This window comes from Synchiropus splendidus, chromosome 11, assembly GCF_027744825.2.
Source record: "Synchiropus splendidus isolate RoL2022-P1 chromosome 11, RoL_Sspl_1.0, whole genome shotgun sequence".
NCBI lineage: Eukaryota > Metazoa > Chordata > Actinopteri > Syngnathiformes > Callionymidae > Synchiropus > Synchiropus splendidus.
This window is the reverse complement of record NC_071344.1, coordinates 13,704,015-13,731,275: the sequence shown is the minus strand read 5'-3', so window position 1 is coordinate 13,731,275 and position 27,261 is coordinate 13,704,015. Positions and strand designations below refer to the sequence as shown.

Below are 27,261 nucleotides of genomic sequence, written 5' to 3'. Positions count from 1 at the left end.
ATAAATATGCATACATTTCAGAGAGAGCTTACAGCAGCGCTGCCTCTCAATTCATGATTCGACCTTATTTGGAAGCGTACAGTCGGTTTGGTGTAAACACACGGTGTGTCTGTCTCCATTACTGATGTGCGTGCACTTTTTTTTTTTTACTGTGTGCTGATCCCCAGTCGCATTGTCTGTATTTAGTTTGGATTGACTTTTGCAGAACATTCCTTCCGCCTTAGTGTTCCGTTCAGGGTGATTGTGAAGGACAAGAAATACACCAGAGGCTCATCGCGGCTGCGCTCGACACGTTGGGGTTTTTTTTTAGTTACAGCCTGCCAGCTCGCCGTGGCGCGCCCCGGTCAGGCCTGGCCAGGAGCCGCGCTTTGACTCGTAAGACGTGTGGACTGTATCTCTCACCTGGATGCTTTGCATCAACTTACACATGAATGTACGGCCATGCTTTGTGCAACAGTTAGAGCGTTCAGTGAGATGTGATGTGAAGCTGCGTGCAGTCAGCCAGCCTTGCAAGAGCTCTTGTCCAGGAGCCTCGGGGCTTTGTTTTCATGTGGCTGCTCCAAAGCCCCCATACAGATGGAAACTGGAGGCTGGCGGATGCTGGAGAAAGGAGGGTGGATGGTGGCGGAGGGATGACAAGTGAGGGGTAATGCAATTGCTTTTGCTTGATGCTGGGCCCCTCTGGCAGCAGACAAGCATCTCTGCAGCAGCCAGGCAGCCTGTAATAAGCAACACTGTTGGTGCTACCAATCCCTTTGTGGCTTCAGGGACAACTGCGGTGCCACATGCTCTGAGAGGCCACGGTAAGATTTAAGGACTAAGGTTCAGGGTCTAACTTGGGCCGATCCTGTACAGTCATGAGTTCCACTGATGGGTGTGTTTCAGTCAGAATGAGTCAGGGCTCATGGTGACATGGGCAGCCGCCTTGCTCCTTGGACTCACATCTGATCCTCATGTTGAAAAAGAGCTTCAAACGCTTGTGAAAATGGAACCCGCAACAATAGAGGTGTGAAAAATATCAACATGGCAAGATGTCACGATCGATATTTCTCCTGCTGTGTTCACGTCAAGACAGCTGTTGCTCTGCTGGACTTCACCTACGTCTGGCCTCAGCTGCTGTGTCATGAGGCCCTGTCTGTGTTAGAATTGATTTTAAAATTGAGAGAATGTTGTCCTGCAATGATCCAACCGGGACCCGCAGGCGGCTCCCTGCGAGCTGATCTGAACTGGGTGCTGACCAAGCTTCTACAATCAAGACAGCTGGACTTCAGAGCACTTATTGAGGGACGATTCCATTTAAATCTCATTCGACAGTAGTAGTATTGCCACGGCAGAACACTGAAAACAATCATCTCTTTTTAATAGCGATCCTTTTGAGTGCGTGCGTGGGCGAGTGCACACGGTTGATCCTTGTTAAAAAATGTTTCATAAATAATATCAAGCAGAACAACGATAAAAGTGCTTTATAGTCCCTCTTTTCCAAGTGCTGTTGTATAGCATGACTCATTTTTTCTCCTTTGTCATCAGACTTGAGAAAGAACTTCGAGGAGGAGCCTCAAGGCAGAGAGGTGGCGCTGGACCAGGAAGTGCTGCTTCGCTGTCATCCCCCCGAAGGCGTCCCACAAGCCGAGGTGAGCTATAGATCCAGGAGACTCTAATAAGCATAAAAGCACATCTGGCATCCATTTTCACTTTCCTCTCAGTGAGCAGAGAGTGGCTGAGACTCTCTCTATTCTTTACCGTGAAACAGACAGCCCTGGAGATGAATTACACCTCTAATTATTCACCTTTATTGATTTATTATCGCTCTTACATCTCCAAGACGCAATATATCACATCATCTCATCACATCACTCAGCCAGGGCTTGGAGCCTTCACTCCCCATTTGGCATCTCCAAAGGCCTATTTATAATTAATGGATCTATTTCCCTCACTCTCTCACCATTTCATTCTCCCTGCTGTCTCTTAATGTGCCGCGTCTCTGCTTAAGTCTGTTGTGAGAGTCTGTTTAAAGACACACTGTAGGGTTCACTGCTCAAAACGTGGTGCAGAATAGAAGCACACCTCCGTCCTTTATTGGCCTGCCAGTCGCTGCCGTTCAGTCAGTCAAGACCATTATAGCAAATAAATAAATAATGGAGGACCTCGAGTTTGTCATTATCAACATGTAAAAGTCAACAAATTCATCATTTCACTCTATTTGTGAGTGGAGAAGTTGAGGAATCCTGTTGTGTTTTTGGTCAGTTTTTTATTTGAACTTACATATCTGGGGCAAAGGGACGCACTTACCTTTTTTTTTTGTTTGTTTTAAGTCAATAGCCATAAATTACAATTATATTCAAGAGGATTTTGGGTAAATGATCACTTTAAGGTCAGAATTTTGTCATTTATTTTCTTCGCTGGCCTTAGTCCTCTCCCATACCAATAGTCAGGTCACCCATGTGTAGTTGTTGAAGTAGAGGGGTCAAGCTGCACTTCAGTGGGTCCCTCCTCAGAAGTGAGTTGTTCACGGTCTGGAAATACGGGCAACTGACCTCGACAAAGCACTCAGTGGACACGCACCATAAGATCAACGTCCAGATAATCGAAATATGATGACAATATTGACGGACAAAGAGACGCTTCTCAACATCCATTTGTCTCCAGAGGGCCATTGTGTTTCCCTGCTTGCTCTCAAAAGTGTCAACTTCAGCCCCAGTGCTTTCTTTCTATAAATACTGCACGACTTCTTTCCCCCCCTTTTTCCTGGTGTTGGAAATTAGCTGAACAGCAGGAGCCCAGACGGCACAGAGACTATAAACAGACAGGCACTTTGGGGACAGTTTACAGAGAAATGGAAAAGGAGGTGCCAACTGCGCTTCAGCACAACAGAACGACGGATCAGAAGTCAGCAGAGAAGAAAACAGGGACACGCCGGCGCAGGACAGCCTCATTAAATGCAGCGCTGCAGCCGACAACAGTGTCCATTGCATTACAGTAGTTACTCTTGAGGTGATTCAAGGTGAAGTGAGAGCAGCGAGACAAGCAAGGCAATCGCGCAGCGCGGCAAAATAAAAAAGAACTACATTAGCTTTTGCAACAAGAGGCCGTTGTAGCTACACACAGCCCGCTGTTTGTATTCCGCACCAGGCCTGGCAGGTGCAGAGATCTCCAGCAGCTCCATAATGAAGCCTGTCCTCAGCACAAAAAGAGTTTATATGAAAATCAGTATGGAGTATAAACCAAATAACAGCAGCTACAGCCCGGCAAATTAAAGCCGTCTGTCTTTTTTTTTTTTTTTCGTTGTTTTGACGGCTCCAGTCGTGGCAGTTAAGATCGCAGCATGTGTGATGGCTGTCAGACGACGGGAGACGTCGGCTCACCTCCGACTGCTGCTGGTGTTTTCAGGTGGAGTGGCAAAGAAACGAGGACTTGATCGACCCAGGGAGTGACCCCAATTTCTTTCTCACGGCCGACCACAATCTGGTCATCAAGAAGGCCCGGCTAGCGGACACGGGCAACTACACCTGTGTCGCCAAGAACATTGTGGCGCGCCGCAAGAGCAACTCGGCGACGGTCCTGGTTTATGGTAGGGGAGTCTTTCTTTCATTTTGGAGTGAGATGACGTGGCATTTTATTTCTCCAATATGTCGAATATTATGGGATGCCTTGAAATCTCATCTCACGCATCACTGGAAAATTTCATGTAATATTGCTAATATATAACTATAAAGTAAAATAGCATAGAGTTGATGCCCACCTAACTTCACTATGGTTGATTGATACATTATTTTAATGAATTAAAGATCAAAATATTTGTTTGGAAATTATAATCTCATATTGGTAGTGTGCACACTCAATTTTTGTCTTAGTAACAGATCCATAAATAGTTTCATCTTGCTTTAATTTAATAACTTTTGAACAATAAAAGCATGTAGCGAAACTACTGAGGAGCAGTTCTGCTTGTTGCTGCCTTAGATATCGGTTTTGACATGTTCTCTGCAGAAATCCAAGATCAGTTAAAGCCCAACAGCATCTCTCCAGTGACGTCGAACCAGACAGTAGCTAACAGTCTTCAGGAGAAAAGGAAAATGAAAGTGAGCAGAAGGCGCGCTGCGCTGCCTAGTTTGTTGAGTAAAAGTGGATATAATTCTGAGAGAAAGGATGGTTGGTATCTGTTGAGATTGTGGCATTTTGCGGCCGTCTCACTCCAGACCAGTAGGTGGCAGTCATGCAGTGAATGAGTGCCCAGCACAGTGGCCGATGGTGCGGCCTGCTTGTTTCACACGCTGCGAACCCAGTGGCTGTTAATAAAACACCTGTTAGATGTCATTGAGCTGATGTGGCGAGTGTTATATTAGTGGCATGACGTGAGTTTTTATGTGAGTGTATGCGATGTTGACTGCACCCCTGCACATCAATTTAGTGGGTGCGCTCAATATTCTGGAAGCTACGGTAGTTACTGCACTAGATCATCGGCATATACGTGTGCGCTAACCAACATGATAGCATGCTAGCTAACAGCACGTGCTTTACTCCCACTCGAGCCATCGACTGTCTGGGACATTTTTAAAAGAAGAATTTGTTTAAAAAAAAAAAACGTTTTTAATGGATACGTGGACACATAACTTGTGTTCTCCACAGTTTCTGAGAATACTATCCAAGTAAGCGAGAACTGCGTTAAATAAACCCATTGACGGCGTGGATTCAGGCCATAGTTTCGGCTTCTAAACGCGTGTTAAATGCATTTGCTCGTGTTGATACTCTGCTTTCCTTAACCTTTTCACTTTACTGCAAACGTGTTTATAAGAACTTGTGGCAAAATATTTCCGCTTGAAGTAAACAGCGGCACAAAAATAACTTCAGCAAAGTGCACATCAATTAGTGCGATTTAAAATGTTACTGGCGTCGTCTGAGTAAAGCTGGCAGTGCGCCGTGTCGCGCCTGCCATCCTCCTCCTCCTCCTTGCCAGTGGATCCAATATGATAGAGAAATTGAATTAACAGTAAAGTGTAAATAATGACTTGGCGAGCTAAGCAGAGTGACCTTCATTGAAATGCAGAGAAACAGCACGTTTTGTATCACACAGGGTTCCTGGCACTTCGTAATTGAGTGCATATATTACGACGTCATTTAATTCTCTACAAGTGAAAGTCCCTGGAGAATCAAAGTTGAAAGCTGAAGTTTAGTGGTAGACAGTTTTACGTGTGTTTGAACTTGCTCACACCCGGGTTTGAGAGTCACTTTCTTCAGCTGGGCTGCGACTGATCCAGCTCCAGGATCCGTTTGAGATGTTGAATGCTTCATTCAATGCTTCGAGCCTGGAACAGTTCAAGGGTTTGAATCAAGGATTCACACCATGATGAACAATTGTAGCGTTGTTGTTGTTACTTATTTTTTAATGAAATTGAGTCTTGCCTTTTTTTTTTTTTAAGCCAATTCCCAACTGTTCTGCTTTATTTGCTTGTGAATATATTTATTCATTCGTTGTCAACTGCATGATGAAACACGATCTGTTTTTTGTTTTCTTTTCTTCCGTTTTTTTCCTGAACATCCTGGATTGTTTTTGTTGAATTTCTTCACGCAGGAAATGGATCTGCAGCTGCCTCTAGACAACTCGGCAACAATGTGCGATGCACCTCTTGAGACTTGCAGGTTTCTTTTGGAGGACTTGCTCAACAACATGATTGCGCCGCAGACACAAGTCAGACAAGGGCAGGACTCATTATAAAGTCGGCAAACAAAGTCAGAGTGGAACATAATTAGAGGAAACCCTCGGTGAATATTGATTACGGCCATGTTCTTGAAAGCAAGCGCGAATAATGTTTTCTATTAAAGTTTTAAATGATATTTGGAAGTTGGCCTGAGCTGCTGTTTAGTGATGCAAGCCATATCATGTTCATTTCTTCTGCTGGCTCCTTGAATAGCTGTTACCTGTCAGCTGTGAAGTTGAACACACCGATGTCCAACTCAAGGCCCGGGGGCCAAAACTGGCCCCCTGAATCAGTTGAATCCACAAGAGTTATTTGCTTGGTGATATGGTGACCTGCACCGACTGCAGTGTTTCAGGTCGCCCTCTGGCTGCCGGTTTCCGACACGCAGAGATCTTCAATCTCAACACAACTAATCTTACAAAAATGATGCAGAAGGAAGACGCATTGTATTGACGGTCATAAGAGGCTGCAGCCTGATTTCATCTGTACATTTTTAGACCAACATCACCTGGACATCCGAGCAGATACTAAGCTCTTGATTCTTCTTGAAAGTACGGCATTATTTTTATTCCAACTTTGAAATAAGTAAATCATGTCACGAATATTTATCTGCTAAAGAAGCCTAGGACGAGGGATATAAAGAGAAGACAACATTATTTAACAACTTGTGAATCCACATTTCACAGCTTGAAAAAAAAACTTTTGGTTGAAATAAAAACTTGTTTGGCTGGTAATGTATTTTGCCATAAATGACATATTTTTATCAGACATGATTCAGTGTCAGAGTTCTTTCAAGTTTGTTAGTTCCTTAATAGTTTTAATTTTTGTCCCACAAAGATTAAAATGTTCAAGATACATAATATATCAATAATAATAATAACAGGTTATTATTATTATTAGTAGTAGTATTCTTATTATTATCTGAGGCTCTTGGTATTTGATAATTTGACTGCCGAAATCCAATAGTGTTATTTTTTTTTTTTTCTCCTTCGTGTCTTCAGGCCACTTCTTCAATGGACTTGGTCTGACGGCGCCTCACAAGGGACTCGGCATGAGAAGCAAGATCTCATGCAAAAAGATTGAAATGTTGGCTCGACAGGTCAGGGTTGGTTCTGGCAGGCTATTATGTCAAACTTGGCCCATTTAAAATTCTGTCAGCCAAAAGCCCAGACAGAATTAAACCCATCACAGAGAGGGGAGGTAGAAAGGACCATTTGATTGTCTTGTCTGAAAGGAGTGGGACTGATGGACAACTTTCAAGTTTTGCATTTGAGGGGCAAAGTTTCATCCTTCTCACCTCCTCATCCCACGGCCCATCTGTTATCGTCCAACCTTTCCCTCGCTCCCACGCTGCTTTCATATGAAGAGATGAGGCTGTCATTTCAGGACTGAGGAGGCTTGCATGCTACAAACCAGTGGACCAAACTGGATGAATATTTCTTTGTGACAGACATGTTGAACAGAATAATATGTTTATCAGCAGACTCAAAAAAGGCTAATATTTTATGGCACAACCACAGCACCGAGACTGTTCGCGTTTATCCCCCGGGCTCATTAGAGGGTGCAATAGCATTCATGGTTACGTGCGCGCGTCAAGCTCGCACGTGCTGGAAGAGCACTAAAAGCCAGTCGCTGTGTTAATTGTGTTGCTTTCTCAACAGCAGCGGCGTTGTTCACTAAAGGTCTTGCTGCTCTTCTTTCCTGTAGCAGTGTGGAAACAAAGGAAGCTCTTTGGCAGCGAGGCCCGCGCCCGCTCCACTAGCTAGCTGTAGCTAGTCATAATAGCGGGCTCTTTTGAAAGCAGGTTCAACAGGGGGGCAGAGATGCGTTTGAACAGTGGCAGGCTGGTGTGACTACACTCTGTGCTAAGAGGTAATCAGGGGCCTTGTTGCCTGGCAATTTACCTCGCCGCAGTGAGCAATCAATCGCAGAGTGAGGCCAAGGAAATGACTCAGCCAGCGAAAGCAGACGCGGGTCGTGGGGAGAAACCTGTCGTGGCTTTGTACGGGGAAGCGTGACGCTGTTCGGCTGGGACTGGTCACGAAGGATGGGGGGTATTGAATGACCTGGGCCATTGTTCTGGTTTGGGGCAAACAGGCAACAACACAGGCTGAAACGTCAACTGAAAGGATGGAGGTTGGCGGATGGGTCAGCAACGGTGCTGTGTCGGTAGCTGTGAGTTGAATCGTGTGGCAAAGCTATTGATTCACAGGTTGGTCTGTGTCCTGCTCTGGGCTTGAGCTTTGAGTGGCAACCCGCAGACAAAGCTCTGGGATGAGAACCACTCCTGTTCTGCTTTAGGAGTCTCAGGTCTGAGTCCCTCTTGGGTGCAACCTTGTTACTATGGGTATGTTCCAAGGTTGCAGGCTGACCCAGGACTTGTTGGAGTCTTGATCTCCCAGAAGTCTTTGATTCAGTTGATGCCTCGTGAGTGGATTGGCAAACAGCCCAGGTGAGTTGTTCCGCTACAAATGGCTGTCGGCTTTCTAAACCAGAATCTTGGCTCAGTTCATGGACCAAACTAAACTCATCTTGAAGGCTGGTGCAGTTGCATCAAGCAAACCCGGTTGAGTCGGACCTCCATCTGAAGCTCGATATAAGATGAATTGTCTCTGGACTTTGTGTTGATATTAGCAACAAACAACTGTAACAGTGTCTGCTTCTGTAAGTGCTGGGCCAATGCTGAAGACTGCGATGACCCAAACAGTGTCTGCAGCTGAAATGATGTAACTGCATTGGAGTTTTGACATAATTGTTATCTCCACCATCACTTTTCGAGAGTCCAGTTTGATTTGGAGACAGTGAGTGGAGTTGGTATGAAGCTCACGTAGTTACTGATATCAATCGATGTGCTGGTGGTCAGTTGTGAATGTAAAACTAACGTAGACATGACGTGCTCCGAGTCAGTTCCTATCACTGCAGTCTTACATTCGATTTCCATTTCTGGGGAGAAAGAAAAACAACTGGGTTTATTAAAATTATGGGGGAAGTGAATATGTTTTCAGATATGCAGAACACATGGTTGACAGTGAGGGAAGGGAATATGGATGGAAATGGGTTTGGGGTAAGCAGAGCAAAAGGAAGGTGCAGCAGAAGGACGGCGAGAAGAGGACACTGGAGGCAGTTCATTTCCCAAAGTTCACTGTCAGTCATGACATTAATGTGCCTGATGGTGTCTTGAATAACAGTTGCCACACAAAGGCTCTCACAGAGACCAGTGTTTAGGTGGTGCTCCTCACATTATGTTCTGATCACCAAGAAAGAGAAGCTTGATTGGTCAGGACAAAGGAAACCATTTAAATCACTCGCTCATTATTCACCATTCTTCGTGAAGTGCCGTTCACACTCTATCACGCTTCCTCAAGCGTTTGGATGCTTGTGTTCACCCTCAGCTGCTGGGGTTTTACTTTCCCTGCTTTAGGACGACTTTTTTTTCTGACGCATGTCAATCTCTTGAATTCATGTCACCTCACCTGGAGTATAACCGCATCTATTTGTTCTCTTTACGCCGCAAATATTCTGCCATTTGAAGGGGGGATTTTTTCAAATGACGACGAGTTACACTGCTGCAATTATTTGGTCCTCGAGGAAAAGGTCATGGATGACAAGCTGTCGTCTGATTTTTGTGTCCCTCGGGAGACGTTTTCTTTTGGCCACTTCTGCTTTGATTTTAATTTGGCAAAAAGGAAACCGACCCCCTTGTGCTGCTGTAATTCACCTCCAAGAATCGAATGCTGTTGCCGCTGTCGTGAAGCCTCAAGTGCTCAACACTTGTTTTCCTGAGTGCATGTCGGGTAATCCTGGCTGCTCTGTCCCTCCATCCCTCCCCTTCTCCCTCCTCACCCCCTCCATCACCCTCTGTGCCGGTCTGACAGTCAACGGAGGCTGGTCCACTTGGACCACCTGGTCGTCCTGCAGCGCCGTGTGTGGGCGGGGCTGGCAGAAGAGGAGTCGGAGCTGCACCAACCCCACGCCACTGAACGGAGGCACATCGTGCGAGGGGCAGAACGTCCAGAAAAGTGCCTGTGTGGCCACCTGTCCAGGTAACTCCCAGGCGACCGCACGTGTCCGTTTGGCTTCCCGTGGCTTCCTTTTTGCATTCCCTTGCATCTAGAAGTCATTATTTTTTACTTTTGCTACTCCCCCCCCTCCCGGCGCCACCTGCTCCTCCCCGCTGCTCAGTGCATTATTTGGCATTCAATTGAGAACTGGTGATCACTTTCTTTTTAGACACATATAAGGTACGTATGGAAACATTTGTGTGAAAATCTGCCCTGCTTTCACTGGTACTTCTACTGTTTTATTTTACTTGAAAATAAAAGTAAAAAATATTTTACTATAAAAGAAAATACTCCATTGATTCCAAGTGAAACCTCTATGTTAAACAACATTTATTTTTATTTTTAAACAATTGAAGTTCTTCACAGCCGTGACATGTGTTGAATAATTTGGCACTCATTTTATTTTATTTTGTCCTTATTTTTATTTATACATTAATTTATTTTATTTTCCAAAACAAGCGTGTCATGCAGCAGTCTTCTTTTTATATCAGTAAATGGTTCTAAATATCAGTGTAATGCTGGATAATTAACACGGCATTCTCTAAATTCTCTGATCAAAATTGAATGAACACGTGATTCATGTCCCGTCTGCGATTTGTCACTGCTCTTTTTATGTCTTTGCTATCATTAAGCTGCTAACACAGCCAGTAGCAGAAAGTTGAAGTGACTTATTATCGTCCTCATATACATTCATCTTCTCTGCCGACTGCAAGCCATAACTCAAATACTTGTCTGCGTTTCCAAGCGCGGCCGCAGCCCAGGTGTGATGTCAGTCCAGCAGTATATTTGTTATTGTTTGTTGCTCAAGCTGTGTAGTAAATATGGGCCGTAAAAGGCTGAGTTACGGCAGCCGGTGTGTCGTGTTTATGTGCTTCGAGCTGGGGGCGTTTGATTTGCCTGCCCCGTCCCCGATAGAGAAGCAGAATATCCTGGCTGATACTGAGCAACACTTATCGATCGGGTAGCCTGAGATGGAAGCTGCTTCATTTGCAGTCCTACATTAGCCCCCTGACAGAGGCAGAGATAGTGGAGGAGAGCGAGCGCTCGGAAAAATGGAGTGGGAGCCGGGATGGAGACGGATGAAATCAGATACAGTGCGAGGAAGACAAGAGTAAATCCCAGGGAAGAGGGTGTAAGCCAGATGGTGTACATTGGATAGATGGCTGTTATGCTTCTGCTAGTTCAGGCTGGGGACGTATAGCCGCTGCTCTGCAGCCACGTCCACCGCTGGAAGAGTCTCCCACGCTTTGTAACCAGCGGTGAAGGGAACCCGACACCTTCGGCCTTGGCTGCTTCGCCCTGCTCTAAACGGAGGTTATCTGGCCGTAAGAATCGCGGTGTAGTGTTACACGTCTGCCATGTAGAGACATCACTTCATGTCATGTTAGGAACGTCGCCCTCTGCAGCACAACATCTCCTTCAGGATGAACTCCCCATTAATAGGCCTGGAGTTATTAGTAACTGAAATGGAGGGAGTCCGGGGAAGTTTGAAATTTCCCTGGAGGACAGTAGGACACCGACCTTTGGCTGCTCCAGGAGATGAATTTGACGCCAAGCAGCTATTGTTAGATGGAAGTCTCTCTCAGTTCTGTCAGTGTTTTCTGAGCTCCTGTGCCCTCAGAGGGACCAAATCCTGAGTTAGAGTGTAAAAGGTGAGGCCAACGCTTGGCAAAAATGAGTTCAAAATTGCATTAAATTGCATTTACGATATTGACGTCTCCCACAATGTCCGTAGGTGTCATGACTCACAAAGGGCCCCCACAAAACACACACTGACTTCACAAAACTGTAAAGCTGAAAAACTGTTGTTCACTTCATTGTATTCATTTGTTGTAGTGGAGAATGTAGCTTTTCTGACTCCAACATTTCCAGTGGTGATGTTTGACCTACATCCTCGACTGTAATTTTGGCTCCTGAGACAGGCTCAGTTTGACATCTGTGTTTTCTGTTATCTAACCCGGAGAAAGGCCTGGATTATAACAATGGCTTGGTTCCTTGGGGAAACTGAGGGAGTCTTCTGCTGCATCCGCATGTTTTCCTCAGCTGCAATCCATTTTTGTCATCACTGATATCAGACGAAGCATCAGTGGAAGGTCCTGGGGACCAAAGTCTAGCATGCCTTCCCCCAGGATCGATGGCCCTCTGTTTTCAATCACAAGTGTCACGGTGTCCCCGTTGTGTGCTCACAAACATGCCTCTCCAGTCCCAGAAGATGAAGTGACCTCTTCAGTTGTCACAGAGAGCACACGCACCGCCCAACAGCAGCCAACCCCAAACCGAATCCTGACATTGAGTCATGATTAAAGCTGGATGAATCATTTCGCCTGAGCGCACGAGTCTGTGCTCGCACAATAGGACCAGTATAACCGCGGCGGAAAATATCAGAAATGCTTTTGACACTGTGACATTTGGATGTCATAGACATTCCCTTAAATCTTTGACTTGAGGGATGATCACTGTCCCCGCTTCGATACTTGAGCTTCTCTTTGTTTCAGTTCATTTATTAGCTCTTAACAACAACACAGGCCTCAGTCTCGGCTGCTGACTTGGGCTCAGCGTGTGTTGTATGACAGAAATATCAGGGAGCCACATACCTGCTTGTGAAACCTGTTTTGCTGAGGCTTTCATTCAGAAGTGCTCAGAACAGCAGGAATCGACTTCACAGCTCAACTGAAATGACGTTAGTCGTTGTTTTCTTTGCTTGAGATCCAGAAGAAAGAGCGCACTCCGTGCTGGAGTCGTGTACTCGTAGGGCCTGTTTTGCAAACTGCAGTGACTCGGTCGAGTGTCTGGATGACACATGCAGTGAGAGGCGCCGTAAGTCGATGGCTTGATGCGGAGCTGAAAGGACGGGCTCGGATGAAAGGTTTAACCCTGTCCTACATGAAAGCTGAGCCTGCTCGCTTAGGAGCGTGGAACACAAGAGCATATCTCTTATAGAGTCGGCGCAGCATGAGGGCGCGGAGATCGATGTAGCGCCGTCTGTCCTCACAGAGAAGAAGAACAAGCCTCACTTCAGCTGAGCTGTCATGAGGACAGTTTTTAACACTCAACTTCTTTGACTTCCTTGTCTTTCCTCCTTTCCTGTCTGCTTCTTCCTGATGTCCCTCTTCACCAGATCCATGATGGAACCTCACTGCTTGTCATCCTCATCTTCATCTCCAACATTGATCGTCCCACAAGTCCCCTGTCCCTCCTCTCCACGTGTCCACTCCTAGCCAACCAGGGCTGCAGTTCCATGCCACGCAAAGGCATGACTCACACCAGAAGCAGTCTCTGTCCGGACACATTATCGCTGTCTCTGCCGCCTTTGTTTAGCATCGTCCCGTGTTTTTCCCCCGGTTCAACTGTTTATAGTGCTGTTTTCAGCATTTTCTGCATGTTATAAATATCTAATCCACTAGTCTAGATCACTTCCTGGTTGTGTGCTGTTTGGCTTCAACCATTTTCTCAACTTTAGTTTGACCAGCACCACAGCTGTGAAATGATAACAGAGTTGGCAGCTCAGGTTTGGGGCGAGTTCTGCCCCGCAAAACTACAGCCGACCCCACGGCCGCGTTTGGTGCGAGTCTGTCCTTCTTATGTACTTGTTACTAACTTTCCACTCACTGCCAATGAAACCCTGAGCATCTTTGACTTTCAGCTACTGTCTCACCACTGTCCTATAACCCTTTCAAACAACTGTAGCTGCTACCTTTCTGCTACCGCAGATCAGTCATCTCCAATTTGCCTGCACTCTCTTCTTCACCTCCCTAGCTGTCTTTCCATTCCACTGCCTCAGCCCAAAACTACCGTTATCTACGCCCTCTTCCAGGTGCCCGCCTCTCTTTCATACTCTGACCTACACTTCCTTTTTACTCTCACTGAAGTGTCACGAGAGAACCAGTGAGACAAGTCATGTTTTGCCCCTTTTATTCTGGGATACTCAATGATTCCTTTGCTCTTCAATCATCAGAATAGATCTGAAATGTCCATTTCACCGCTTCCGTCAGGCTTGTGTTGTTGGGGAACATAAGAGTGAACATGGTCCCGGTGTAGGTACCAAATGTGTCGGCTTACCAAATGTGTCCTCCCTGCCGCGGAGTGATGACGTCACATCCGGCATATAAAATATCTTTTTTTATGTTTTAATAAACCAGAGGAAATTGAAATAAAGGATTTCTACCACATGTGTCACATTTATTTCCACAAAATTCGATCATATCATTGAATCCTTTGCAAAGTTTATGTCCGTTCTTCTCCGCAGTCTGCGGAACAACGCGTCGTGGTTGGATGACAAGTACACAGCTTTGTTTTTCTTTGATATTGTGCAAGAAATCATAATAGTCTCCACAGTAGCCACTTCTACACCTCCAGATACATTATTATTATTATTATTATTATTATCTATGAAGGAGTTTTCACCCCTGCCAAATCGGTCATCGGTTTCGCAATGTTAAAGAAAAACAAAGCTCTGTACATGTCAGCCAATCACGACGCGTTGTTCCGCAGACTGCGGAGAAGAACGGACATAAACTTTGCAAACGATTCGATGACAAACATTGTATTTTGTGGAAATAAATGCTACGCATGTGGTAGAAATCGCTTTGACATCCTTTATTTCAATTTCCCCTGGCTCATCAAAACATTAAAAAAAAGATATTTTTTATGCCGGATGTGACGTCATCACTCTGTGGCAGGTAGGACACATTTGGTACCTACACCGGCGCCTCACCAGAGATCTGCTGAGCATGTTGAGAGCGTTCGCTCTCAGCACCTACACCAATATGTTGGCTCAGGAAAGGAAGCATGTGGATTCATGGAGAGTCGTTTGTCTAAATTTGAGTGGCCACCTGTCAGTGGGGAAGTGCGAAGACAAAGAGGGCTCTTCCCTAAGTGTTTAATGAGAGTTGACGGGAACCTGCATGGCAGATCAGATGGGTTCCATGCTGAGAGAAGCACGGGAAGCTGTGGAGGAGGAGGATAAAGCCTCGGGCTCTGAACACAGCAGATCAACACTTGAGACGCCGAATGGCCAAAACATGTAAGAGCTTATCTCGCCCCCCCTTCTCTCTCCTCCTCATTCGGCATTTGTCTCGGTTTCATCACATTTCCCTTAAAATCTCCTCCGTAATTTAAGATTTATCCGAATCGTAGCGACTTGCTTCTGTCAGGGGAGCCGTCCCGGCTAATGGTTAACGCCGGGTCCTCAGCTTTGGTGACACCTGCTTCACAGATATTAGCACGATTGTCACTCGGCGTAAGTAAATGGCAAACAACATGAAACATTGCTAACCAGAGTCAATTATTAAAATATCGCACTCATCCCTGAGGCTTGCCACAGGAGTCGTGAGAATTCTGCTGGATGGAAAGTAAACAGACTCGGGGCTGGTGGATTTGTGCATGTGTACAGGGAGCCGTGTGTGTGTGCATGCAGCGGAGTGTAGCAAACATCTTTGCACCCATATGTCTACTGTCTGCTCTGCAGGCAAGAGTGTAAATCTGCATCACAATATCTCTGTCTGTCAGAGGTTGTTCTGAAGATGCCATCAATCCAGCCAAGATACAAACAAAGACTGGCTTTGACGAATCGAACAGGGAAAGCTATTGTTTTAATAATCATTTGGCTTTTAACTTGAGGCTTTAAAGATGCATTTTTTCCCCACATTAAATAGCTTTATCTTCCCAATGCAATCTCCTGTTGCTCAATACACAGTTTTAAATGTAGCAAAGTAGGATCAAGGCTCAAGCCGCAGCCCACAACTGCTACAGTATGAAACAGCACAGCTCAAAATAATCTCCAATATTAACGGCTAGGATGCTGAAGGTAGCATCGTGGCATTTCAACAAGTCCCGCTGCAAATTTGTGGGCGTGTTTCTATCACTGATACATTGTATATAAACTGGGACACGCCCCCCTTATGAAGGAGAATATTCATCGTCTGTTGAAGACTGTCACTGGTGCGTCTGACAGAGAGCGATGCTGCTCCAGTCACAGTGAGTCCTCAGGGGGAAGAAACAGGGAAATAGTGGCAGATGCAGTCGAAAATACACTGTGTATAGTTGTGGATGTTGTTTGGCTTTCTCTGTGTAACTGAGAATATTCTTGCTCTCAAATTTATTTTGCTCAACAGTGTTTTTTGAAATTGCTTGTGGCGCGTCTCAATTGGTCTCACATTGAGGGATTAGCTCGCACAGCACGTCTTGGAATGTGTTCTTGCCAAGTGAAGACAGGTGTGTAAAGTGGAGAAATTTAGTGGAGTTTGTCTGACTTTTTTTTTTTTTTGGAAGAAGTTTGTTATCTTTGTAGAGTACGAGACAAATCTGCCAAGTTATTTCATCTTAAAAGTCTTAAACGGTGTAGAGCTGAAATTAAATTCCGAAATAACCTCTCCCACATTACGATCAGACATTTTTTTTGTATCTTTCAGCCTGCCGTTTTGAGTGACTGCACACTGTAAAACTTTAAACTGCGTTTACTTTTCCTGGAAGATTTTGCCGCCTGGGGTGGACAACTACTGCAGATAGGGAGAGCGGCCTTCGAAGACAGCTTTACGTTGATTTTTACTGCCATGTTGTTGACCTGACTGATGGACCTGGAAGGCCTGGCAGTTAAACTGAATGAGCTGGATGGAGCTGGACTCTATTATAGGTAGTTTAACTCAAGGCCTAGCTCTTTGTTTCGGGGGTTGAGCGAAGATGCCGATGCTGCTATTTTGTGGAACTTTCCCTGGATTTTATATGCATTTCTGGATGGATGGAACTGAAATGGTTTGCTGCCCAACTTTAGCTGCGATGTGCTCTAGTATGAACGCGGTCTGTCCAGAGCCGCCTGTTGGTGCCAGCAGCAGCCTTTTACCTCCTTGTGATTTCCTCAAGGACACAGAAGCTATAGGTGTCCCGCGTCTGGGTCTGTCAGCTACCATTGTCACTGTGAACCGCAAAGCCACAAAAAAAGCCCTCCCACTGACCTGTAAAGAATAGTAGGGGTTCTTTTTGGCCCCGTTAACAACATGTCCAATCGGGGACTTGCCACTGTGCTATTGTACAACTGTCCCTCCTTTGAGACCTGACTGACCCAAACCTGTGGTGCGGCGTGATTGGAAATATGCTGCTAAGCCTTTTGCAATGGATTTTCATTTCAGTGGGATTTGATAAGAAAGTGCAGCTGTAAATAATATAGTCCATTTCTAACTTTGTAGGGGGCGGAATGGGCTCTGATTTGCTTCGCGTCCGGCTTTCTTACTTTGGTTGAATTTATTTGAGCTTAGAAAACAAGCCACAACCGGCTGTATCTTGTGTTTTTGCATTTTAATGTGCGTGCCATTCAGTCGTCGACCAAAGACGACCAAATATGTGGGGGCAGTCCACCTTCTGAAATCGTCTTGAAGGGAGTGTCACTGGATTCCTGCGTGAGAGCAGTGGTCAGGAAAAGGGATCTGTGGCGGTGCCGCTGGGGACTGGCCAGCCTTTACATTGGCACCATCCTGCCGTGTGGCTTTTTCCTCGGTTGTCCATGCCCGTTAGTCACAGTGCCGGTGGCTCCTTTACAGTTTGGTGAGCCATGGCATTTTCCCTCCAATCACCTTGTTGGAGATTGAAATTTGCTCTGCGATTCGTCTCGCTTTGTGGCAGAGAAGAAAGGAGAACTCCGTCTTGTCCTGGCGAAGGTTGACCACCGCTCTTCTGCATCGTGGTGGAGGAAAGCGATGGTTGACATTATAAGTCAGGTTAGATGTAATTCAGTATTCAATCGCAACCGGGATTATCACCCCTCCTGCTCGCGCTTGGGTCTTCTCAATGCCAAACAAGGCCGATTATCAGGTCGGCGCTGCTCTCTCTGCCAAATGGGTTCCACTGGTTGTGTCAGCATCCACTAGACAAGCATCCGCATCCTCTGGGATCGACTGACAAACATGATGGGCTGTGTAAACAGGGTTATAAAGCGCTGACCTCTGACACGGACCAATCCGCTCTCAGCGACGTTACCATTGTGTACAGACCTCCATCCGTCTAGTATTATCACTTGGGAACGCTGCGCAATAATAGTAATCCCACCCTGAACAACACCCCACCTCCTCACTTATCTTTTATTAACCAAAGCTTCTGACCGGCCGCAGGTCAGTCCAGCTCTCCTGAGGTCATGCCCCTTTGCACTCTTTATTTCTGGGATTAATGAGCACTAAGGTCTCAGCGCCCTCGGGTCAGTCAGGAGGAGGGTTGGTGCTGTTTGTGTGTGCATCTGCTCCCGTTTGCTGTTGCATCTGGGATAGTGAAAGAGCAAGACAGTGGCGTTTCCCCCTCGAGAGCTCATTACTGCTCTTTTTCCCATTAGCCCCATGGTAACCTTCTCCAGGTCTGATGCTGTGTCACTCTCTGTTTCACTCCCAACTCCAACCCACCCACCTCCACCACCTCCCCAACACCAAATGTACCTATGCCTCTCCCCAAAGTGGTCAGACTTGTCATTGATCTGAGAAGAATCCCAGCACTCTTCATAACGCTATTTCTTTTTTTGTGTTGCCTCTACCTTCCCTCGCTTTTTCGTCAGCAGAAGTGTGGCACAGCAACTTTGCTTCTGTTTCAGCCATTTGTTGGCCGGATTTTACCTTCGATTTTATCTCGAAAACCAGACGGGTTGCAACCTTGTTTTCTAAATTGAGTCGTAAAAACTGCTCAATATTGCTCTCACTCACATCTTACTATCCTGCAGCCATAAAATCAAAATAAAGACATGCAAGCTGTTTGTACTGTTAATGTCTAATTCACCACAAGGATCACACACACATGGTTTCGGTCTCACTCTCAACACAGTCTCGACTGCTATGCATCCTGCGCTATAAAACAAAATATTAATTATCTAACCGAATGTCGATGGAGCTGCTTGAAAGGGAGTTAGTGATCAAGATTTGGTTTTCCATTTCGATTTCATTAATGATTCATTCAATGCCATCACCACTTGTAATGTTGTGTTGTTCTGTTGGCACAGGCTGATGATTTATTCATTGATATGTAATTTTATTATGTTAGCGTTGCAGCCTCACAGCAAGAGGCTCCCTGGTCACACTGCCTGCTTTTTCTTTGGCTGCTTTTTCTTGAAGGCTTCATTTTGCAAACTCACGTCCATGTTTGGTGTCGACAGAAATTGCTCTCATTCACCGCTGACACTGCCTCATTTCACAAAAGGTTTTTCCCCTCGAAGCGCCAACACATTTGCTCCCCCTCCTCCCATTGAATTGCCTTGATTTTGCATCATTTTTGTCTCCCTTGCTCGGCATTCTGAGATCACATATTGGAATTTCTCTTGTGGGCTAGTGATGGAAAGAGCAGGATCACTGATACAAGCGGCCAAAATCTGTTTCCTCAACAGGGTGGTGCCTATAGAGAAAGGAGCTCAGGCATCTGGAAGCGACTCACAGTAGAGCCTGCATCAAGGGAAGGGTTCAGTGTTGGGCTGAAACTGTTGTTTATGTTTGCGAGGATACAGTTCTTTTATATACCATTGTATGAGCGAACAGCCCAAACGTAGGGACCGTGCTCTCAGCGCAATGAGAAGGATGGGGGGGGCTCCCGATCACGTTTCCTCGTTTCTCTTGATGTCACCTGTGACTGGTCCAAATGTGCGGCAACACTGCGCTTGAGTAGGTGGGAGGGGTTACTGATAGATACCTGAATGTCACTTCAGTTCTGCGAGTACGTACTAAGGGTCCACAAACCGCTGACCAAAATAGTGTTGTGAATCGTGTTAACAATTTATTAAGCCTGTCATTTAACAATTAATGAATATAAAAAAGGCATCTATTTATCGCTAAAGTGTTTAATGTTTTTTTTTAATTGATGTGTCAGTTTTTTCCTGCACAATTCAGCCTTTGTGACTGTAAATGTGCTGATGAAAGCCAACTAATTTCAGTTTCTTAATGGAAGAAAATGTGTGTTGCAAAACTCACAAAATCACAAAACCAATATGAGGCAACTGGGAGGAGACCCCAGGGCACACCTGTGGGACTTAGTTTTACGGGTGGCTTGGCTATGCCGTGGTGTTCCGCCTCAAGAGCTGGAGGTGGTTTCTGGAATGAAGGACGTTTTGTTGCCCTTGTTATCTGCTGAGCTGTGGAAAATACATGCCAGATGATAAAGAAGTGCCTTGCTGTCCGTCAGCCTGTCAGTCAACGTCCACTGAACTCTATATTCTTTTCATCTGCTCAGACAAGCCGACCCTCCTTTTATACCCTCACAGTCCACGTAAAAAAAAAACTTGCTGTGCCAATTTTGCCCCCGCGCCTTGAGTTTGACAACAATTCAGGCACATTACTACCACTTGTGTGTGTCTGTGTGTGACCTTTGTTTGCGTCCAAAACTGCCACTCTCATGGATCACCTTTTGCCTCCAGCATACCTCCATCATCCTGATTCCCTCCAGCCACATTTGTGACGCACAACACTGTGCCACTTTTCCTTATTTGGACCCAATATGTGTGTAAATGTGAATTGATCGTAGCAGGGTGAGCAGTTTTGGCACTGACCACTCATGATGCTTGCAGGTGGGCATAATGTTATGGCATATGAAGGGGCCCAGAATGAAGAACCCACTCATTTGTTTGAACTGTCAGTGTAGCATTCAGAAATACACACATGAGATTAACAAGAGCAGTGTATTTTACGCATCAGGAGCATCCATTTCCTTTAAGTCAACACTGCTCCGGCTCTTTTGCCTCAGTGTAAGAGTAGAGGGTCATTTTCCCTGGAGGCTTATTTGCCTGGCACCGATGACGTCTCTTCAGGTCCTCACCTTTGCCATGCGGCTCTGCTCTGTTACATCTGTTCCCCTGTTAAAAGTAAACAAAGTATGCAAAATGGAAACAGAAAGTCTTTGCTTCCCACTTTCACACACTATCCGCTCACATCTGGCGGATTTGCCTGCGTACAAGTGGATTTGCATCTATTTGCAATTCTTCTGCGAGCGCGTTTACATTTCAGAGTGGTTTACGTTTTCTTCCCTGCATGACTTGCACGCTGATGCTGCAGCATGTACCACATCTCAACTGCACTGCGCTGTGATATTTTACCGTCTGTGAAGTGAGTTATGGCTTGTTTCATTGGAGTTGCTCAGCGTGTTTTCCAGATCAATATTGTTTTAGTTGAAATAAAAAAAGATGTATTTGGAAGGAATAAATCTTGTTGTGTGTCCGCTCTGCCACTGTGTGTGTTGTGTTTTCTGGAAACAGAGGTAGATCCAGATGAGCTTGAAAAACACGTGAGCAAACCTGTAGAAACGATTTGTTTTCTCCTCGCTTGTGTGTTTGCAGTGGACGGAGGCTGGACTGAATGGAGTAAGTGGTCGCCGTGCGGTGCGGACTGTTCCATGTGGAGGAGCCGGGAGTGCACTCAGCCTTCACCTGGCACCGGGGGCAAGGATTGCCAAGGACTCGACCTTCAGTCGCTCAACTGCACCAGCGAGCAATGCCCACAGAGTGAGTCAGGCGTGCTTTCGCAATCCCTGTTTTGCTTTGTGGTCTCTGTGATGATGATATTGATTTACACGTATAGAACATCAAAGGACAGCTCCCATGGCTCACAGGTTCCATGCATGGGCTCAGCTTCAAGCCCACCTCTCCAGGTCCAAGCGTGTAACAGGCTGTGACAAAGCTCCCTGCCTCCTCAGGCATCACATCAGGGATGTCAGGTCCCATTCTGCCCTTCCACAGTCGCCATGTGGTCCAGCCTGCGTACCATGGATAGGAACGGGTCACACTTTGGATTAGGGAACACTTATTGCCATCAATAAACCACCTATTCATATGAGTATTCGGAACATATTAGCCTGTAATTCATCATTAGAAAGGACCTGTTGAGCCCCATGGACGGTCCGTGACAGTTCACTTGAAACAACACCATATATACTGAATGTTCACAGTAAACATGCAAACAATAGGCTTGGTAACAGTTCATATGTGTTCCCCAATCTATAGAGTTACCAAAATAAGTACCACAAAATATGACTTTAATGTGCTTCACTTGGGAAAACAGGTCTTAATCCATTGCCTTTTCTAATGATGCCAGTCAAGACACTAAAATATATTGTTAAAAAGTAAAAAATAAACAGCATTTTAAAATGGGGGACACATACTAACCAATGATAAACTAAATAATAGTGAGGCATAACTACTAATGACTAGCGAATATTGTTCCATCACACACCATAATTTTAAAGAAAAAAACACTCACTTGCCATATGATTTTATTTAACTTATGATTGACACAAAACCATATCATCAAGTATTATGAAGCAGAGGTATCATGTTGTTTGCTCCCTATAAAATACATGAATTGGTTGGTTTTCATCTCACAATTCTGGTGTTTTTATAACATTCAAAAAAAATAACTTGAAAATTGTCCCTTTTCTGTTGCCGCAGTTCCACGTGTTTTCTTACACTTTCCTTATGATGGTCCAGGATTATCTGGATCTGAGCCAAGTATAGCTGTACCGTTTTCAGACGGGTTCTGGCTGTTCAGTGATGTCACTACCATCTGATCGGTCAACTCAAGTGTCATGTCACCCGTCATTGTCGAATTTTGAAACAGAGCGAAGAGTATCTTTATTCTGTTTTGATCATTTTTGAAAGGCATGAGGAGACCTCCATTGTTTTCATGAGGATAAGGGAGATGTACTCACCTGATGGACATTTGGAATGGATCCCTCCTACTTGTTATGTTATTGAACGTGCTCTGATGGCAAACCATCGGAGGCCGTGTCAGGTCTGGTCATACCATGTGGAGTAGCACTACTATGCACATGGGTGGACGTGCAGCATAATAATCCATTCCCTTCTCAATAAAAGCATCTTATTTTTGGCCCAGGACCCACGGAAAGTGGGTGAGTCAGTTAAGACTCACAGGTCTAAAGTGAAAGTAGGAGGAGCAGTTAAGCTACGAAGCAAAAGCCTTTTGAGAACATGGAGGAAGACCACTAACCTGCTCCGAACTGATCCACATCTTAAATTACGTGATCGAATTAGCGCTGGCTTGACAGTAAAGCAGCATCCCGTCCTGTCGCCTGAACCTTTCTGACATATGTAAAGAGAGAATCACACCAGATCAAGTGAAGTTGTGGATGCAAACTCATGTGCAGAGTGTGAGATTCTCCGTTTCGCCCGGTGTTTGAGCGCAACATGCCACCGTTCCATGTTGCGTGTTTGGATAGCTGCACTGCAAATGAGACATCCGCATGTAAAAATCAGCGGCCAGTGTATCGTTCATAGGCGATGAGCATACTGTCAGGATGAGGAAGCGCCTGACAGCCGAGTCCAAAGTGGCACCGCAGGGTCCACTGCCAACCAGATGGACACGAAGGGAGCACGCTGTCGCTCCCCGCAGATATCAAAGGCAGGAGGAGATTGCAGCCCACCATCCAGAAATGATGAGTCTCAGTGTGCCATCTCAAAGAACAAACACGGTGGCAACAGTGTGTCCCCCGGCTTCATCTGCAATGGTAAACACTTGGTCGACACGGCTCGCTAGATACCGTATCCCGAGCTGAGCATCGGGATCAGATAAGTCAACGTATGTGAAAGGCTGGTGGGTGGATGGTTCTGCGGATTATTCTCCCCTGTGTTTGCCTGCTGCGGCCGATAGGCCGTTTGGCTGGAGCGAGTGGCCCCGGGTGACTCGTCATCAAAGGTCACCCTCGGAACGTATACACAAAGATGCCAGTCATCGGGCACACTCATATACATACACTAGAGCGTGTCGCTCCAAGAGTGCATGAAGCCTTCGCCTCTTTAGAATCTGTGTCCCAATCTGCTTCCAGCAGATGTGTTTGCCTTTCTGTCAGAACTATGATAATAAGCAAACTAGCAGGAAGGTTTGGGGTTGTCAGCAACTCTGATGCCTCAACTGCGCTGCGGGCTTTTCGCTGAAATGGAAAACTTCTCCCTGAAAGACCAGGCATCCTTCTCCTTCAGTGTGCTGGAACAATAGAACTGCAAAGTGAGCTGCAGTTACAGGGTAACAAAGGATGTCCTCTGCCAGAGCACCTCTCAAACATCTCAGAGTTGCGGTGTTAAGTGGAGCGGGCATCAATATTTGGAGAATCAGTGTCCTTGCAGCATGTAGTTAACCCCAACACCAACTGGAAGCACCGCGATATTCAGCTGAGAACAATTAGATTTTCATCCATTCATACAGGAGTAAATATTAAGGAGGTTGATCACACAATATATGAAAACTCATAAATCCCTCACACATTGTGCTTGAAGTCACACTAAACTTCCTCTTTTGAAGAACTAATGCAAACTGAAACCTATTTCCATTATCTCCATTTTGTGTCACTTAGCAAAGACATAAAATCATCTGAGAAAATTCTTTGTTGCTATTTTTAATATTTGATTTGTTTTTTTTAACTGAAAAAGAACTGAAACGGTTTTAATTGTTTCCAGCAAACAAACTGGTCTTTCCATTCAACCTGCTTAAACAGTGCATTTACCCCATGTATTTTAAGTTGGAGGAGTTTTTAAATGTATTTAGGTGAAAGATTTAATTATATTAATATATTATTTTATGTAAACTCTACACTTATTGGGGTGAGAAATATCTTATTTAACATACTAATGTTAAATTATGCTTCTAAATTATTAAAATATGCTTTATTAATTTATTAAGATTTTATGAAATTGTATTTTATTTATTTATGTAGTTGGTGACCAAATGGTCATGAATCTCATCTTAAATCAGTATGTAACACGGTAGTACTGTATGCAGAGAGGGATTCATTCATTGTGACTTGATATTTCTCATTATATATCTATGAAATAAAGGTGTGTAGCATTTTCAAACTGAGGAAATGATTGTGTAATTGTTTCACAAAAAAGATGTGCAGTGAATATGCATGAACCAACCATGATTCATTGAGTCAAGGATCTACTTGATGCATATGTATTTACTTTAGAAAATACTTCAGTCAGTCTGCTTTGCTACTTCTCTTTTCTGCTTTGGGAATTTTCCTTTGGCTGCGCGTGATGCTTTTGTCAGGGTTTTGTTTCCCATTGGCGGTCAAAAGGCTGCATGAAGAATGGCCCGAGATTTATTTGAGCTCGTATTTCACCGGCGCTGGCTGAGGGATGCTATGACTGTATTGTGGAGATAGTAATGGTCACGTTCACTTTGAGAGTTTTAGTAGCCATTTATCCCTGACCTTAAGATCGCCTGAGTTATTCATCTCCCGGCCAGTCACAGGGATCGGCCATGGGATGAAATATATTCCCGGGACTTGTGATAAATACCAGGAGAAAAAGGTGCACCGGTCTCCAGAGCCTTTTGCTTATCGATGCAGGCGGGGGAAGAGGAGAGCGCGCAGAGGACATGGAGACAGACACATGGCCGGCGCGAAGATGGATCACCAGATAGTCCTGGTTAGCTGCATTACATTTGTGTATCGTTGGGGCTCAAAATTTAAACTGCCTCTGGTGAGACAAATAAAAGGTTATTGTGTATTCATACTTGAAGGCAGATCGCAGACGGTTGTCAGTCACGAGGAGAGCGCTCAAACCGAATCCAAAGTCAGGAAGCAGCGATTCCGTGAAGAGTCGCCACAGCACGCGGCGGTTAAATCGGTCCATCCAATTATAAAGCCTGATTAGCTGGGTCAATTAGAGTGTAATGAATGTCGCCCCATTATTGGCTGACACGCTGAAAATCGATGAGCAGACCAACACGCAGAGCGCTTCCTGCAGGATGCTAGCTCAGGGACACGGTGGCCGTGTCATCTGGCGGGTCAGATAAAGATAAAGATAAGCCGCTGCAGACCACCACGGAACAGAGGGAGAGGAAGAAAGACACTCGTCTGACCGACTGACTGACTGCATTGTCGGGCAGAGTCGCGTCAGCTGACGCGGAGCGGAGATACTGGATCTCTGGAGCGGCGCGAGGTGCCTTTGCTTCGCCCTCGCAGGGTAAACAGCAATTGGCCGAACTCTGCCTGTGTTTATCCAATCAGCACTTTCCTCGTCTCCGTGCTGACTGATGTTTTTTGGCAGCACCTGGTCGGCGTATCAAGAGGAGTCCAAACACGGCGCCTCTGGCCTTTGACTCACCCAGACAATTGAGTTTGGGAACTTTAATGAGACCTTTAGACGTTCTCCCTGGCTATTTTTGGACTCAATTGCAGGCGGGGGAAGTTTGAGCCAGACGCCTGAGAGCACGGCTCCGCCACACCTCCCTGCGGTACGGAAGAAAGCAGACGGAGGCGGAGGTCACGAGAGGAGACACCGGCAGCTAAACAGAGAGCACAGGAGAGGCAGGACTGGATGCCTCGGCAAACAAAAGCCTGAGGAAGTGGTTTTAATCATCCTTGCTTTCTTTGGAAAGTAAACAGCAAACTGACCAAATGGGCTTGTTTTTTTTCACCAAATTATCTCAAGAATATTTCTTCTTCATGTCCTACTTTCACACATTCATGAGCCTCATCAGTTCTCATCTTCTTCGCGAGTTCAGTAACATCAGGGCCCTTTGTTTGGAATGGGTTTTGCTGACCTCGATTCAGCGAAAGCAGCCGTGTTCGACGTTTTTCGCTTCAGTTACAGGTTCGTCCTTGATGCCGCGCCCGTCTGTGGCAAAGTTGTCAGCTAAAACGTCCAGTTTTTGACCTTTTACAGAGTATTATATGAGATTTCTTCAACTTGACACTTAAAAAAGCCCAGTAGCATAAACAAGCTAATGCGGGGAAAAACAATGGCTACCTGTCAAATTACATTAGGAGACATAAAAGGTCAGGAAATAAAGAGGGTCCTAAACTCAAGTCTCTATCAGCCATTTCAAAGCTGCAGCACATTATTTTTCTGTCGCACCCCACAAAGATTACAGCTTGGTTTTGTTATTATGTCGTGCTTTTGTGAGATTGTTGATTCTGATGGTAGGTAAATCAAGGAGCTCCAGTCTTGGTCTTGAGTCGGTCGCTGACACCGACTGTCCAGATGGCTCCTGAATGATGACGGGACACGAAAGAGCCGTGCCTCTTTGTAATGGCGCTACTTACAGTATCAGATGTTACCGGGATTTCACCCACCATTAACTGAAGACATGTACCGACCGTAACAACTGGGAAAAATAAACTGAAACTGAAAGATTTATTTGGAAAAAGAATTATTGTATTTTTTCAGGATAATGTCTGCAACACAGTACCTGAAATGACTTCTATCTTCTTGTAGGCATTTGGCTTCTATATTCCCTGCAAGTTGAATTATTCAAAGTTTATTTTCTTGTTCTTCCAGCTAGTCCGACAGATGGAAGTCTGGTGTCGTCGCCATGGTTTTTGGTGCTATGTGTTCACTGGAAATGTCTCTCAAAGAATTAGCCATAAACCAACATCATTGTTTTTTTCTGTAGGCTACTATGAAAGTATCACATCAGGTTTTGAAAAATGAAATTGAAAGTATTAAGTTTCAACATGTGTGTCCATTTGTGAGCAACATGTTTTACAGCCTGTGCTGTTGTGTTGTTAATGCCTGTGCAGATGGCTGTATCATGTCGCAGGGA

The 27,261-nt window shown here is 45.3% G+C and overlaps 1 protein-coding gene across 4 annotated transcripts in view; it reads left to right on the top strand.

Moving 5' to 3' along the window:
• Positions 1–27,261, top strand: part of unc5a (unc-5 netrin receptor A) — a 166,402-nt gene that overhangs the window by 103,463 nt on the left and 35,678 nt on the right. For 2 of the 4 annotated variants that reach the window (XM_053878458.1, XM_053878457.1), the window contains exons 4-7: positions 1,528–1,631; positions 3,388–3,568; positions 9,569–9,736; positions 21,039–21,203. In XM_053878458.1, coding sequence (XP_053734433.1) covers positions 1,528–1,631; positions 3,388–3,568; positions 9,569–9,736; positions 21,039–21,203 — 618 coding nt within the window. The remainder of the gene's footprint in view (positions 1–1,527; positions 1,632–3,387; positions 3,569–9,568; positions 9,737–21,038; positions 21,204–27,261) is intronic. The other 2 variants (XM_053878460.1, XM_053878459.1) reach the window with 1 other exon arrangement.